The sequence below is a fragment of the Oncorhynchus keta genome, chromosome 29 (assembly GCF_023373465.1).
Source record: "Oncorhynchus keta strain PuntledgeMale-10-30-2019 chromosome 29, Oket_V2, whole genome shotgun sequence".
NCBI lineage: Eukaryota > Metazoa > Chordata > Actinopteri > Salmoniformes > Salmonidae > Oncorhynchus > Oncorhynchus keta.
Window position 1 is genome coordinate 11,768,649 of NC_068449.1, and position 17,110 is coordinate 11,785,758.

The 17,110-nt window shown below is 42.3% G+C and overlaps 1 protein-coding gene across 1 annotated transcript in view; it reads right to left on the reverse strand.

Moving 5' to 3' along the window:
- The window catches only part of LOC118362309 (lysophospholipid acyltransferase 2-like), a 78,223-nt gene extending 66,118 nt beyond the window's left edge, over nt 1-12,105 (reverse strand). Inside the window, exon 1 of the mRNA XM_035742540.2 lies at nt 11,837-12,105. Coding sequence (XP_035598433.1) covers nt 11,837-11,920 — 84 coding nt within the window. The 5' untranslated portion in view covers nt 11,921-12,105. The remainder of the gene's footprint in view (nt 1-11,836) is intronic.
- Nucleotides 12,106-17,110: the final 5,005 nt, after the last annotated feature.

Here is a 17,110-nt window from a genome sequence, read left to right on the forward strand (position 1 = left end):
AAGTCATACAGCACATTGCCTTGGCGGGTTAAATTAGTAATAGGTGTGTGTGGGGGGAGGGGGGGAACAAACTATTTAAATAAGTAAAAAGGCTAAATACTTTTGTCTGTGATTTCAAAATTCTGACAAATGAGCAGTGTAAAATACACGCATTTAGGAAAAGTCAGGGAAGGAGCAGAACATTGATTTTGTAAATAAAATAAACTTCAGTGGCCGTTGGCAGTTAATGGCATGTTTGAGGGGAAAGGTTCCCAGAATGCTGTGCAAGCAAGAGGACTTCATTGCTACGGTTAACCCATATTGTTTTTAACACTCAAAACTGGTGAAACATCTCAACAACATAGATATTCCTCAATAGCCACATGCAGAGTGAGATAGTATAAGGTAGACACAGAGCAAGACCTGTACTCAACACCAACAGGTGAATTTAGGCCCATGTTATTTTAACTGGGCTAAAATAGGCTACTGTAACTCAATAGATTTAAGCTCCTGGCAACATTTGCTTTCAGTTTCCACAGTGGCAACATTCATGAGTCACAGTGGTTTACAGTGGAGTCTGATAACTAGTGTTGGTCATGAGAAGATATGGCCTTTTATAGCTGGGCGGAAAGTTGCAAAAGTATGCTTGGGAGGCAAGTCATACACAGGAGGATATTTTACTGTAAACCATACAGGTCACTTCAATTCAACCAATGTATGAGTGTTTCACTGGATTCCCTTTAAGTATTAGTGTAGCCCAATTAGCTACCTATGGATCAGTAAGCAGAGCATTTGTATTTCGTAGCATGCAGGTCGACTGGTCGGGGGTCCGATGGCTTCAACACCACCCTACAGTTAACGTACATAACCCAACTCACGGGTTTCATGCAGAAAATATAAATAGAGGAATAAACATTCTAAAACTGTACAACCTTGGTTGCCCCAGTAACACAGAAAATAACATAGCTCGTTGCTAGGATACCCCTTGCCACGGGAAAGGGGTGGCTGAAGTGCATAGAAATGGGACAGAACCTTTCAGCACAGAGCCAGGGGCTGTGGAGAACAAACATTAAGCCATTCATATCTGACGCCTATACAACACCACTTTGAGAAGCAGGCTAGTTCCTTTGAAGCCAACAGTGTATTCAAATGAATCTCTCATTTGTACTGCTTAACAATAGTGTTTAAATAACCCTTTTGATAATTGCTTGAAAATGGTAGACTAGAACATAAAAACTATGTATAATATAGTCTTAATAGTATTACAGGCTACGCTAATGTTACACAAGCACTTGGGGGCTCCTGAGAGGCGCGGTGGTCTAAGACACAGCATCTCCTGACCCCTCCTGTCTCAGCCTCCAGTATTTATGCTGCAGTAGTTTGTCGGGGGGCTAGGGTCAGTCTTTAAATCTGGAGTGCTTCTACTGTCTCATCTGGTGTCCTGTGTGAATTTAAGTATGCGCTCTCTAATTCTCTCTTTCTTTCTCTCTCTCAGAGGACCTGAGCCCTAGGACCACGCCTCAGGACTACCTGGCATGATGACTCCTTGCTGTCCCCAGTCCACCTGGCTGTTCTGCCTGCGGCTATGGAACCCTGACCTGTTCACCGGACGTGCTACCTGTCCCAGACCTGCTGTTTTCAACTCTCTAGAGACAGCAGGAGTGGTAGAGATACTCCTAATGATCGGCTATGAAAAACCAACTGACATTTACTCCTGAGGTGCTGACCTGTTGCACCCTCGACAACTACTGTGATTATTATTATTTGACCATGCTGGTCATTTAAGAACATTTTAACAACTTGGCCATGTTCTGTTATAATCTCCACCCAGCACACAGCCAGAAGAGGACTGGCCACCCCTCATAGTCCAGTTCCTCTCTCTGTTTTGGCCTTTTTAGGGCTCTAACCAGAATAGGAAGCGTGGGAGGCCCTGGTGCACAACTGAGCAAGAGGACAAGCACATGAGTGTCTAGTTTGAGAAACAGACGCCTTTACAAGCCCTCAACTGGCAGCTTCATTAAATAGTAACGCAAAACACCAGTCAAAGTCAACAGTGAAGAGGCGACTCCGGGATGGTGGCCTTCTAGGCAGAGTTGCAAAGAAAAAGCCATATCTCAGACTGGCCAATAAAAATAAAAGATCAAGATGGGCAAAATAACACAGACACGGTACAGAGAAACTCTGCCTAGAAGGCCAGCATCCGAGTCGCCTCTTCACTGTTGATTTTGACATTTCTCAGTGACCCCAAACTTCTGAACAGTAGTGTATATTTTATTTATTTATTTATTTAATTATTATTATTTCACCTTACGTAGTAAGGCCAAATCTGATCAATACGGGTTATTTAACTTAATTCCCAATTGATTGCTCTGAGAGTGATTGGCCTTTGGAATAATGACGAGTAATACTAGGGGGGGGGTCCTGGTCCTTCTTGTAGTTTTATAAAATTGTGCGGTCGACTTACTGAGAATTCAATAAAACCTCAATTGAACAATTGATAGTGTTCTGGTCAGTACTAATCCAATATGAGAACTGTAGCCAAATGAATGCAGGTCCTTGGGCAATAGTTACACCATGTTAAGTTTTGGGCTATGAGTTTGCTCCTCAAGCTCCTTAGGAGCTCTTATATTATGACCAACACTAACCATATCCCTGGAGAAATCACACGGGCTCATCATCCTTCTTCAGTACATCTGTAGCACTACACAAGTAAGCAGCAAAAAAAAAAAAATCTATTGGAACAAATATACTCCCCTGAGGTGCACCAATTAGAGAGAGCAGGGAAGGGAATGAGCCTCCCCTGAGAAATCAGGGATCAGGCTTTTAGTCCCTGAGCCATTACTACTGGGCTAGGGACTAGCAACCACAACAAGCATTCCTCCATTACTGAGCCATCACTAGGGGGCTAGCAACCAGCCTTCCTCCATTACTAAGCTACCACTACGGGGCTAGAGACCAGCCTTCCTCCATTACTGAGCCATCACTAGGGATCAGGGACCAGCCTTCCTCCATTACTGAGCTACCACTACGGGGCTAGGGACCAGCCTTCCTCCATTACTGAGCTACCACTACGGGGCTAGGGACCAGCCTTCCTCCTTTACTAAGCTACCACTACGGAGCTAGGGACCCGCCTTCCTCCTTTACTAAGCCGGCACTAGGGATCAGCAACCAGCCTTCCTCCATTACTGAGCTACCACTACGGGGATAGGGACCAGCCTTCCTCCATTACTGAGCTACCACTACGGGGCTAGAGACCAGCCTTCCTCCATTACTGAGCTACCACTACGGGGCTAGGGACCAGCCTTCCTCCATTACTGAGCTACCACTACGGGGCTAGGGACCAGCCTTCCTCCATTACTGAGCTACCACTACGGGGCTAGGGACCAGCCTTCCTCCATTACTGAGCCAGCACTAGGGATCAGCAACCAGCCTTCCTCCATTACTGAGCCAGCACTAGGGATCAGCAACCAGCCTTCCTCCATTACTGAGCTACCACTACGGGGCTAGGGACCCACCTTCCTCCATTACTGAGCCGGCACTAGGGATCAGCAACCAGCCTTCCTCCATTACTGAGCTACCACTACGGGGATAGGGACCAGCCTTCCTCCATTACTGAGCCAGCACTAGGGATCAGCAACCAGCCTTCCTCCATTACTGAGCTACCACTACGGGGCTAGGGACCAGCCTTCCTCCATTACTGAGCTACCACTACGGGGCTAGGGACCAGCCTTCCTCCATTACTGAGCTACCACTACGGGGATAGGGACCAGCCTTCCTCCATTACTGAGCCAGCACTAGGGATCAGCAACCAGCCTTCCTCCATTACTGAGCTACCACTACGGGGATAGGGACCAGCCTTCCTCCATTACTGAGCTACCACTACGGGGCTAGGGACCAGCCTTCCTCCATTACTGAGCCAGCACTAGGGATCAGCAACCAGCCTTCCTCCATTACTGAGCTACCACTACGGGGCTAGGGACCAGCCTTCCTCCATTACTGAGCTACCACTACGGGGATAGGGACCAGCCTTCCTCCATTACTGAGCCAGCACTAGGGATCAGCAACCAGCCTTCCTCCATTACTGAGCTACCACTACGGGGATAGGGACCAGCCTTCCTCCATTACTGAGCTACCACTACGGGGCTAGAGACCAGCCTTCCTCCATTACTGAGCTACCACTACGGGGCTAGGGACCAGCCTTCCTCCATTACTGAGCTACCACTACGGGGCTAGGGACCAGCCTTCCTCCATTACTAAGCTACCACTACGGGGCTAGGGACCAGCCTTCCTCCATTACTGAGCTACCACTACGGGGCTAGGGACCAGCCTTCCTCCATTATAAACCCCAGAGGGAGGTGACAACACAGCAGGCCCACAGAAAGCGGAGCAGCAACAAGAGAAGGCTTGTCTTACAGACATGGAAAAATAAAACCACAGACAACTTTTACATGCACACTACCAATTTAATAAACTGATTATGGCAGAAGGCCAAGTAAGGCATTAGTCATGTCAACACCTTGCTCTGCTGAACTTAAAATGGAAGTCATAATTGAAGTATACATCAATTAAAATACCTAGTTTTCTGGGCAATATTTCCAATGATTAGGACATGTAAACAGCTAAATAGGCATTACAGCGGTGTATATGAGCTGCGTATGTGCCAGCACCAGGTAGCGCAAGCCTCCCTCTTATGCGCGAGTGAAGTGAGTTCTTAAACTATAAGTATGCATCTTATAGTTTTCAAACTTTATATGTCTGAACTCCGAATCAAAAAGTCTTCACAGAAATAACATAGTCACTGTGGTAGAACGTTTATTTTGATTGGTAATTTTCTGCATTTATCAAAAGGCCCATCAGTAGCCTGATTTCAGATGTGTCCATGTAAACAGGATTATTACAGAAATCATACTTCTTGCAAAGCATGGAAATGTTTTAAACTATTATATTACCCTGACTATCCACAACAATCACATTATGTGCATTAAACTGTATTCCAATAAAACCACAGAGCAGAGTAGTTCTTCATTAGTAGTGAATGCTTTAAACATACAATGTGAAGCATTATTGGTACAAAGTATGCTTTTCTCCAGAGGAAACGTCCCAGCGCTGCAGAGTAAACCCCTGCCTTAGAGCATTGGCGTTCTGAGGCTTACGACTTCATTGTAACAGGCTGGTCAGAGTCATACAAGAGTTGACAAAAGCCTTTAAGTCTGGCATTGTAGTGTGGTTAAGGGCTTCCGAGTCCACTACTTTCTCAAGGAGGTACATGGAAGGGTTCAAAAATAGGAAAAATTGAATTTCATAATTTACTATTACCATAATGTATTATAAGAAATGCTGTTGAGTTAACAACTATAGTGATCTATGTACTTTGCTGTGTGACATTGACACATTCAGTTCAGCCGTTGCTTAGAAAAGTGTCACGACACCAATGATTTTCACACGAAAAGCTAAATATTACTCTGGGAGTGTTTCCTTCTCTCCCTCTCTAATTGGAACGTAGTCATGCTGATGTTTGACAAAGATGAAGGAGCGAGAGGCCCGACTCAGCCAAGCGGTTTACTTTAACATAAGTCATTCTAAAGAGAGTGCATTCACGACCAATCAGACAGCTTTCTTAAACAATTCCACACTAATGCTATTTGCACCAGTTATTACAGCAGATGGACTAATATGGAAAAAGATGAAACCACAACAATAATGACCCTATTAAGGAATGCAGGGTTTGGGTTATAAACGCTATTTCACAGCACGGGATTAGGCATGTGGTCAAATGAGTGTTGCCAGAACATGTCATTATAGAGCAACAATACCTGGTTGCATATCTGGAATTCCTGTGACACTCACGGGCCACTCCTGGCCCCCAGGCAATGGTCAATGATATGTTACACAGAATGAACACTTGTGCAGTGACTCATACTAAATGCCAATGGGCCTACGAGAAACCCCTAGGCTATTCATTTGACTAACCATAGAACTAGGCTAATTATGTTGAACAACCTATCCTAATGAGAACTTCTCAGCATGACAAGCTAGACCAAAGACTTCCTTTAAAGCCAGACAGGTGATCACATTACCAAGAGTATGTCAACCTGCAGGCATGCTATAACAAGTCCCACCCACACAAGCTTGCCTCAGTGTGGGTGAAAGGGGTGTGGTACAGAAGTATAGAAGGGGCCAAAGCACTTCATGTGGAGAGCCAATTTCATAGCAGGCCTACACCAAGAAAGCAGGGAGGGGAGCTGGCTGGGGCCTGCTCAGATTACACTGCCCACATTACAGAACTACGACGTTAGGGGGTAGCGGGCGTGGCCAATGGCGCAGTTTTAGAGGCCCTCTTGGCCGCAGAAACGGTTTTCCCTTTTAAAGTCAATTTCCTACAATGCTACACATTTTCCATTGCTTATGCCTTGTGCTATCGGAGTGACTTAAAAGTCAAATCAATGGGGGGCCCCACGCAATGACAATTTTAGATTCTCCCCGACTGTCAAGTTTTTATTTAGGCGATTGTCAATTATCAATTATCTTATTTAAAAATATATAGTACCATTATCTTTTCTATACACTGAAAACGTTTTACCATCCAGAAAATGAACGCTTATTCATCACGATAAGTAGCCTATACGAGAGAAATTTTACGTTTGAAATGAAAATAAGTTTGCTAATATGAGTAATTGCTAAAGTTCAGTTGGCAAAGCAAAAGTCACTCGTCAACTTCAAACGACCAGCTCCTTCATATTTTCATGCACACATAAAAAAAAAAAAAAAAGTAAAGCGCATCTAACCCAATTCTAATTTCCTGTACTTCCTGTGTTCGCTGTATAGGTCGTTCTGAAACATGACATCAATGAATGGCAGAAAATCATGACTCATGCAAGTGAAGTAGAACACATAGGACTGATAGTGCCTCCAGAAAGTATTCATACCCCTTGACTTATTCCACATTGTTGTGTTACAACCTGAATTCAAAATGGATGAGCCTAGATACATACATACATAACATACATACATACATAATGAGAAAGTGGAAACATATGTTTTCAGAAATGTTGTATTTAATTTTCAATAAATGTGACATAAATATCTAATTTACATAAGTACTCATACCCTCGCCATGACACTCCAAATGGAGCTCAGGTACATTCAATTTCCTTGAGACGACACTACCACTTGATTGAAGTACACCTGTTGCCAATTCAATTGTTTGGACATTTAGAAAAACACTCCAGTCTATATAAAAAAAGGTCCCACAGTTGATAGTCCATGTCAGAAACTATACTACAATCAGGGCTCCAGAGTGGCACTGCATCTCAGGCATTACCGGACATGCTACCTGTCCCAGAACTGCTGTTTTCAACTCTCTAGAGACAGCAGGAGCGGTAGAGGTGCTGACCTGTTGCACCCTTGACAACCACTGTGATTATTATTTGACTATGCTGGTCATTTATGAACATTTCAACATCTTGGCCATGTTGTTATAATCTCCACCCGGCACAGCCTGAAGAGGACTGGCCACCCCTCATAGCCTGGTTCCTCGCCTGGTTCCTTCCTAGGAGTTTTTTTCTAGCCACCGTTCTTCTACACTTGCATTGCTTGCTGTTTGGAGTTTTAGGCTGGTTTTCTGACCAGCACTTTGAGATATCAGCTGATCTAAGAAGGGCTATATAAATAAATTTGATCACTACAGACCCTGGTTTGATCCTGGGCTGTATCACAACCGGCTGTGATCAGGAGTCCCATAGGGCAGCGCACAATTGGCCCAGTCTCGTCCGGGTTAGGGGAGGGTTTGGCCAGGGGAGGGTTTGGCCGGGGTAGGCCGTCAATGTAAATAACAATTTGTTCTTAACTGACTTGCCTAGTTAAATAAAAAACACACTTAAGTCCAATGAACTGTCCATAGATCTCCAAGACAGAATTGTAATGAATTTAAAACAATTTCAAGACTGTTTAAAGTTTCCGAGAGCAGTGGTCTCCATCATTGGGAAATATGGAACTACCCAGACTGCCTGGAGCTGGCCATCCAACCAAACTGAGCAACCGGGCAATCAGGACCTTGGTCAGGGAGGTAACCAAGAACCCACGGCACACTATGAAAGAACGCACACCTGGAGTTTGCAAAAACACACATGATAGCACACCTGGAGTTTGCAAAAACACACATGAAAGAATCAGAGCATAAGGCAAAAGATTATGTGGTCTGATGAGAAACATTTGACTCTTTGTCCTGAATGCAAAGCGCTCTGTCGGGAGAAAGCCAGGCACAGCTCATCACCCGTCTAACACCATCCCTACCGTGAAGCATGGCTGTGGCAGCATCATGCTATGGGGATGCTTTTCAGCAGCAGAGACTGGTCACACACACCAGCGGTCCAGAAAATAACCTCATACCTACTGTAAACTATGGTGGTGGATATTTTAGATTATGGGGTTGTTTTGCTTCCACTGGTCCTAGGGCTCTTGTTAGGACAATAGCGTCATGAACACTACCAAGTACCGTAACATTTTAGCCAAAAACCTGTGTGCCTCTGCCAGGAGGCTGAAACTTGGCCACAAGTGGATCTTCCAGCAAAACAATGACCCCAAGCACACATCAAATCCACAAAGAAATGGTTAAATGACCACAATATCAACATTTTGCAATGGACATCTCAGTCTCTGGACTTGAACCCCATTGAAAACTTGTGGTTTGAAATGAGGGCAGTCCATAAGCACAGACCGAAGTATATGAAGGACCTGGCAAGATTCTGTATGGAAGAATGGTCTAAGAAAATGTCTCCTCTGAGTAGTTATATCAGTATAAAATGTTTTGCTCATCTTTATTAAAAGGGCCAATCATTTTGGAGGTGACTGCATTTAATTTAGAGCTACTTGAGCCATGGACAGCTAAGGTAATATAGACCACCAGCCATTGGTTATGTAAAGAGTGGCCAACTCTAGAGCTGGACACTATGTTGTTACCTGTATTCCATTTCATTATGTATTGTGTTATTCTTTAAACCACAATGACCAAACTCTTCACCTGATGTGGACAATCTGATGGCAGATCCCTGCCCATGCTATTCATCCTTTTTCTCCCTGCTGAGTGCGACTGAGATTAAAGATATTTTGTGCAGAATACTCTTCCCCATTTTGTAAATATGCAAGCCAACAGATAAGAGGAGAGAGAGATAACATATTCATGGAAAGGATGCGTTGTTGTGTCTGGACGGGCTGGAGAGAAGGAAAACGGCATCCCTTGAGAGGGCAAGAATAAGATGTATGCTCGGAGAAGTGCACTATATTCATAAGGAGACGTATTTTTATTTATTTAACTAGGCAAGACTGTTAAGAACAAATACTAATTTTCAATGACGGCCTAGTGGGTTAACTGCCTTGTTCAGGGGCAGAACAACAGATTTGTACCTTGTCAGCTCGGGGATTCGAACTTGCAACCTTCCGGTTACTAGCCCAACGCTCTAACCACTAGGCTACCCTGCCGTATACTTGGAACACAGAGGAGGAATGGCGGGAAAAGGGAGATTGTTTGTTAAAGAAGAATGGTAGAAAGAGTAAGCAGAGTGAGCTGTATGCCTGATCAAAGACAGGGGAAGTGTGTGTAGACTGATAAGGATACAAAAGGATACAAGGATACAAAATGTGGAAAAAGTCAAGGGGTATGAATACTTTCCGAATGCACTGTGTATAAGTTATCCTGTATGAGCTTTTGTGCCAAATACATTACGTTGTTACAGGTGTCAAGCATATGGCCATTAGGCAGCCATGTGTATGAGGGAGGTTCCTAAGGGTGAGGAGTGTGCAGAAGTGCATGAGACAAAGCAATGTGTAGCATTGGGAAAAGTAATGGTACGTGTTAATTGTCGGGGTGCCGATGGGACTAGGGTTCCGAAATGTCCGGTGTGAGAGAAACAGGTTGAGGTTTCCAGGGTTAGAGTAGTGCAGAAGTTGTCAGCATTTATAATAATGGTTAGCAAATGTACTGCAGGGATGGAACCGAAATTGCAGAAAATGTAGGTTGAGGCGAGCTGCAGAGGTAATTGGGTGTAGGAGACTTGATGTCAGAAGAGTTACAGGGTGTGTTGAGTGGTGGTGTCCCGTCCTTTCAGGCAGTTGGCCTGAGGTAGGACTAGATCGATTTAAATAGTGGAGTGTGGTGGTGGCTTTTTAGTGAGTGTAGGATTAGATATAAGGGTTTTGTTTATTTATTTAAAGTATAAGGGAGTTATACTCCAGTCTAGTAGGTGGCGGTAATACATTTATTTATTTTACATGTAACCTTTAAACTAGGCAAGTCAGTTAAGAACAAATTATTATTTACAATGATGGACTACTTATTGGATAACCATCACCGTTAAACCTCGTTGAAGTAGTAACATTCATGATTCACCTATGCCTCTCTTATTTAAGATAGGAATGTTTGTGCAATGGTAGGCTATCTAGGCCTACACCAGCACCAGGCTGTTTTAGCCATCTACGTTTGCTCCGACTCTTATAACATTTAGAAAGCTAGCTAGCGATTAGCATTAGCGGCTAACAAGATGGATTTTAGCAACAACTTGCTAAGAAAAGACAAAGTAGCAGACAGCAAGATACAAACTAATAGTAATTATTGAACGCTTGTGGAAAGCAGCGTCGTTGTCACCAACACAGTACTGCATCTGTCTGACCGTGGAGACTGCAGAGTGAACGGCAAGAAAGTGTTCGTGACTCCGTGGTGGAGCCACTGCTCGCTCCTTGAGGGGCAGGGTTTGGTGTGAGTAGAGGCATGCAGCAGTTGAGAGAAATACGACTCAAGTAGAAAACGAGTTTACTATAAAAACGGACATTACACGCGCAGTAGTTGCGTATCAAATTTAAGAAACCAAACATGTAAATACAATTATAGAAGGTGAAGTAAAAACCCAATCCTATCCATGCATCAATACTGGTATATAGTAAAATACGATATTCCGCCCAGCCCTACTCCGTAAAAGGACAATTCAGTGATAGCAAAGAGACACGAGGTTGAGTGTTCATATTGATTTGAAACAGTATTGGGTTACTGTCCCCATCACATATTTGGAGGGACCAACTGTTTTTTCATATGCTGCTGTACACAACCCGTGGGATCTCTGGAAGATACAGTTTGATATGATTGAAGAGTGCAGAGTATTAACAAAGTCCGCTGTGTGTGTGTGTGTGTGTGATAAACGGAAATGTGATTAGAATGCAAGCATTAGCAGGCTAACGTCAAAACGACCCCCTCACGATATGCAATAGTTATCAATGGACCACACCTTGTTACACAACTGGTGGGCTACGTCACACACAGCAGGACACTGATTGTGGTAGGCAAGTCTAATCGCATTAAATAATAAGCGATTAGCTAGGAGAGACACTGGTATCAATTTAATTGATTTAAAGGGTTGATGAATTACTCGCTTGAGAAGATGTCAATGTAGACCGCTTTGTCTGTGTGGAAAAAAAACGATTGGTGGTAGTATAGGCCTATAAGTTTTGCAACAGTGGCGCAGCCTAGGTGGAAATAGTGTTGAATGAATGGAACTTTCAATAAGCAAGTGCTAGGCCTAATACATCCTACAGTTGACAATCCAAACCATTCAACAATACACGAGAAGCTGAAGTTACCAAATTCTCCAACCATTTCGAAAATGTAAAAATATTAGTATCTAGTAGGCCTAAAACATTTTTTACAATAATGCAACAATCCAGCGAATGACGTCTCTGACTTTCTGATTAAGACGGCATTCAATGAGGTTATTGTAGCCTGCACGCTACAATCTCTGCATCACTAATAAAACCAGTTAACCTACAGCAGTACAACAAAACCAAGGAGATAATCAATTCAAAAATGTTTTACCTGGTCTAGAGGAAGATTGATTATCTCGCTTATCGGCTGCAGTAAATTGGAGCCAGTGCAGGACGATGTGGTTTCAGTAGCCATTATTGAGGCCGTGAATCCTTGCTCCCCTTCGCCGTCGCAGATACACTCTCCTCCGTTGAAAAACTGCTGTTGCCGCTGCGACGGACTACCAGGCTAGATGGTTGTCATCCGTGTTACAGCGCCACCAAAATCTACAGCACATATCAAACAGCACCAACGACAACAAAGACAGTGTGGGCGGAGGGATATATTCCGCGCCCCCTCCATGACATTTCTCAGCCTATCGTGTGGAGAAAGTGATTTCAAGTGACCAATCAGATGTATGTGGACGACACAGAAAATATTATGTACATTTTCCCAAACGAATCAAATTTGAAGTCGACTGTGTCTCACGTGGACTCCTCCCATGTACATATGAGGCATTCCACTTGGAGAAGAAAAATTTCGCATTCATAACAACTCGGAACTCGGACATCTCCGACTTTAGTGCGTTCAAGACAACTGGGAACTTGGGGGAAAAATCGTTTTGAACAGTCATCCAACCTGAAGGTCACTGACCTGAAGATCACTGTCATGATTTGACATCGTTCTTTTCGGAGTTCACGGTTGTCTTGAAAGCACCATATTCAAGACAACTGGTACCATGTACAAATCTCAGAATTCTCACTTCAATGTGTTCAAAACAACTGGGAACTCAAATTTTTTTTATCTCAGACTGGGAAATGTTTATTTGAATAGTAATCAAACTCAGAATTCCAACTCGGGAACTCTGGCCTTTTTCTAGAGCTCCAACATTCCGACCTGAAGATCACTAAGGTCATGATTTGACCTCCCTGTTGTTTTGAACACGACATGTTTTGAATGTGTTGCCAACCCGGGGCACCAGACCATGCAAAATGTTGCTGAACGTTCATCCTTAAGTCAGAACATGGGCTTATGTCATGTTCAAAACAACTTTCAAGCATTCCAAACAACTGGGAACTGGAAAAATACTAACTCTCTGACAGGAAATTGTTTTGAGCGGTGAACCAACTCGGAATTCTAGAAAAACTCTGGCATCTTTCTAGAGTTCTGACTTTCCAACCTAAAGATCACTGACGTCATTAATAGACCTAGTTTTTACCAAGGTTCCATGCCGCGTTCTAAAAAACTGGGAACTCGAAAAAAGGTCAAATCATGACATTAGTGGTCGGAAAGTCGGGGCTCTAGGGGAAAAAAACAGTTTAGGACTTGAAATTTAGAGTTGGATGAACATTCTAAAATATTTTTCCCACTCTGAGTTAGTTTTTTCCAGAGTTCCCAGTTATCTTGAACGCTCGGAAGTCAGAGATTTACAAGTTCCCAGTTGATATGAATGTGACATAAGCCCATGTTCTGAGATAAGGATGGACTTTCAGCAACGTTTTGCATTGCATGGTGCCCAGGGTGGGTGGAGATTTTACTTAAAGCTACAATATTTAACTTTTTGGGCAACCCGATCAAATTCATAAACAAATGTGTGTTATAGATCTGTCATTCTCACTGAAAGCAAGTGTAAAAAGCGGTAGATCTGTTTGCTATAAGCTATTTCTATGCTTCCCGTTATTAAGTTTTGTTTTTGCATCTTTCACTTTGATTTTGTACAAATACACTATTTTTTGCTATGGAAAATATATTTCACAGCAGTTTAGATGGTACAAGGATTCTCTACACAATGACTTATTTTTACATAAACTGAAATTGGGAAAACTTTTAGAATTTTGGAAACCAGGAAATGGACACTAGGAAATGTCTCAAATGTGCAAACTCCACCCACCCGGGGCACCGGAAGTGGTGGGAAAAGTACTCAATTCTCATACTTGAGTAAAAATAAAGAAAACTTCATAGAAAATGACTCCAGTAAAATACTACTTGATTAAAAGTCTAAAAGTATTTGATTTTAAATATACTTAAGTATCAAAAGTAAATGTAGTTGCTAAAATATACTTAAGTATCAAAAGTAAAATTGCTAAGAATTTTAAATTCTATATATTAAGCAAACCAGACGACACTATTTTATTTGTATTTTATTTACGGATCGCCAGGCTCACACTCCAACATTCAGACATCATTTAAAAACAAAGCATTTGTATTTTGTGATTCCGCCAGATGAGAGACAGTAGGGATGACCAGGGATGTTCTCTTGATAAATCTGCAAATTGGACCATTTTCTGTCCTGCTAAGCAGTCAAAATGTAATGAGTTCTTTCGGGTGTCAGGGAAATTGTATGGAGTAAAATGTACATAATTATAATTAGGAATGTAGTGAAGTAAAAGTAGAAATTGTCAAAAAATATAAATAGTAAAGTACAGATACCCCCAAAACTACTGAAGTAGTACTTCAAAGTATTTTTACTTAAGTACTTTACACCACTTGCACCGGGTCATGCAAAACGATCTGGCACAGTGTTACAAAAACTATTACAATGTTACAGTGTGCATTATATTTTACAATGTATACAGTGTTACAGTATGAGGGAAATATTGTTACAGTGTATCAGCAGTTGAAGCATTTGTAGTCCCATTGGGTTTGGTTGAACATATTTGGATTACCATATGAAACTATAACCTGCCAAAACTGATTAAGAAAATGCTTTCATTTATCTCTTCACAATCTGTTTTGGCTCTGGCATGCTTGTTGCGAGGTAAAGCATACATTTGTATTTCTGTGAGGTAAGGATATAATGAAACTAAATTGAACATTCACATTCATTGGCTAGGTCTCTGCCTATGTTCAGTGCAGTGTATTTGAGTGTCAGCTACAGACTAAGTGTGTGATTTGCATCTAGTGGCCTAAAACACAATGAAAATAAGGAAGCTTGTACAGAATAAAAAATATTCCAAAACATGCACCCTGTTTGCAATAAGGCACTAAAGAAAAACTGCAAATATGTGGGAAAGGAATTCACTTTATGCCCTGAATACAAAGTGTTATGTTTGGGGCAAATCCAACGCAACACATCACTGAGTACCACATATTTTCAAGCATGGTGGTGGCTGCATCATCTAATTGGTATGCTTGTCATTGGAAAGGGAGTTTTTTAGGATAAAAATAAGCGGAATACAGCTAAGCACAGGCAAAGTCCTAGAGGAAAACCTGCTTCAGTCTGCTTTCCAACAGACACTGGGAGACAAATTTAACTTTCAGCAGGACAATAACCTAAAACACAAGGCCAAATATAAACTGGAGTTGCTTACCAGGAGGACATTGAATGTTCCTGAGTAGCCTAGTTCCAGTTTTGACTTAAATTGGCTTGAAAATCTATGGCAAGACTTGAACATGGCTGTCTAGCAATGACCAACAACCAAGTTGTCACGCCTTGGTCTTAGTATTTTGTGTTTTCTTTAATTATTTGTTCAGGCCAGGGTGTGACATGGGTTTATTGTGTTGTCGTATTGGTTTTTTTTTGTAGGCATTGGGATTGTGGTTGATTAGGGGTGTGTCTAGCATAGGCTTGGCTGCCTGAGGCGGTTCTCAATCAGAGTCAGGTGATTCTCGTTGTCTCTGATTGGGAACCATATTTAGGTAGCCTGGGTTTCATTGTGTATTTCGTGGGTGATTGTTCCTGTCTCTGTGTTAGTTATTCACCAGACAGGCTGTATAGGTTTTCACGGTCCGTTTGTTGATTTGTATATTTAATAGTTATTTCATGTATCGCTATTCTACATTAAAGAACATGAGTAACCACCACGCTGCATTTTGGTCCGACTCTCCTTCAACTGACGAACGCCGTTACACAAGTTGACAGAGCTTGAAGAATTAAAAAATACTAATGTGCATATATTGTACTTTCCAGGTGTGCAAAGCTCTTAGAGACATACCCCAAAATACTCACAGCTGTAATTGCTGTGAATACTTTCAGTACCAGTTAAAAGTTTGGACACACCTACTCATTCAAGGATTTTTCTTTATTTTTACTATTTTCTACATTGTAGAATAATAGTGAAGACATCAACACTATGAAATAACACATATGCAACCATGTAGTAACCAAAAAAGTGTTAAACAAGTCAAAATATATTTTATATTTGAGATTCTTCAAAGTAGCCACCCTTTGCCTTGATGACAGCTTTGCACACTCTTTGCATTCTCTCCAGCAGCTTCACTTGGAATGCTTTTCCAATAGTCTTGAAGGAGTTCCCACATATGCTGAGCACTTGTTGGCTGCTTTTCCTTGACTCTGCAGTCTAACTCATCCCAAACCATCTAAATTGGATTGAGGTCAAGTGATTGTGGAGGCCAGGTCATCTGATGCAGCATTCCATCACTATCCTTGGCCAAATAGCCCTTACATAGCCTGGATGTATGTTTTGGGTCATTATCCTGTTGAAAAACAAATGTTAGTCCCACTAAGCGCAAACCAGATGGGATGGCTTATTGCTGCAGAATGCTGTGGTAGCCATGCTGGTTAAGCATCCCTTGAATTCTAAATAAATCACAGACAGTGTCACCAGAAAATCACCACCACACCTCCCTCCTCCATGCTTCACGGTGGGAACCACACATACGGATATCCTCAGTTCACCTCACAAAGACAGAGCGGGTCGAACCAAAAATCTCAAATTTGGACTCATCAGACCAAAGGACAGATTTCCACCAGTCTAATGTCCATTGCTCGTGTTTCTTGGCCAAAGCAAGTCTCTTCTTATTATTGGTGTCCTTTTGTAGTGGTTTCTTTGCAGCAATTATACCATGAAGGCCTGATTCATGCAGTCTCCTCTGAACAGTTGATGTGGAGATGTGTTTGTTACTTGAACTCTGTGAAGCATTTATTTGGGCTGTAATCTGAGACTGCTAACTCTGAACTTATCCTCTGCAGCAGAGGTAACTGTGTCTTCCTTTCCTGTGGCGGTCCTCATGAGAGCCAGTTTCATCATAGCGCTTTATGTTTTTTGCGACTGCACTTGAAGAAACTTTCAAAGTTCTTGACATTTTCCGTATCGACTGAACTTCATGTCTTAAAGAACGATGGACTGTCGTTTCTCATTGTTTATTTGAGCTGTTCTTGCCATAATATGGACTTGGTCTTATACCAAATAGGGCTATCTTCTGTATACCACCCCTATCTTGTCACAACACAAATGATTGGCTCAAACACATTCAGAAGGAGAAAAAAATCCACAAATGAACTTTTAACAAGGCACACCTGTTAATTGAAATGCATTCCAGGATACTACCTAATGAAGCTGATTGGGATATTGCCAAGTGTGCAAAGCTGTCATCAAGGCAAAG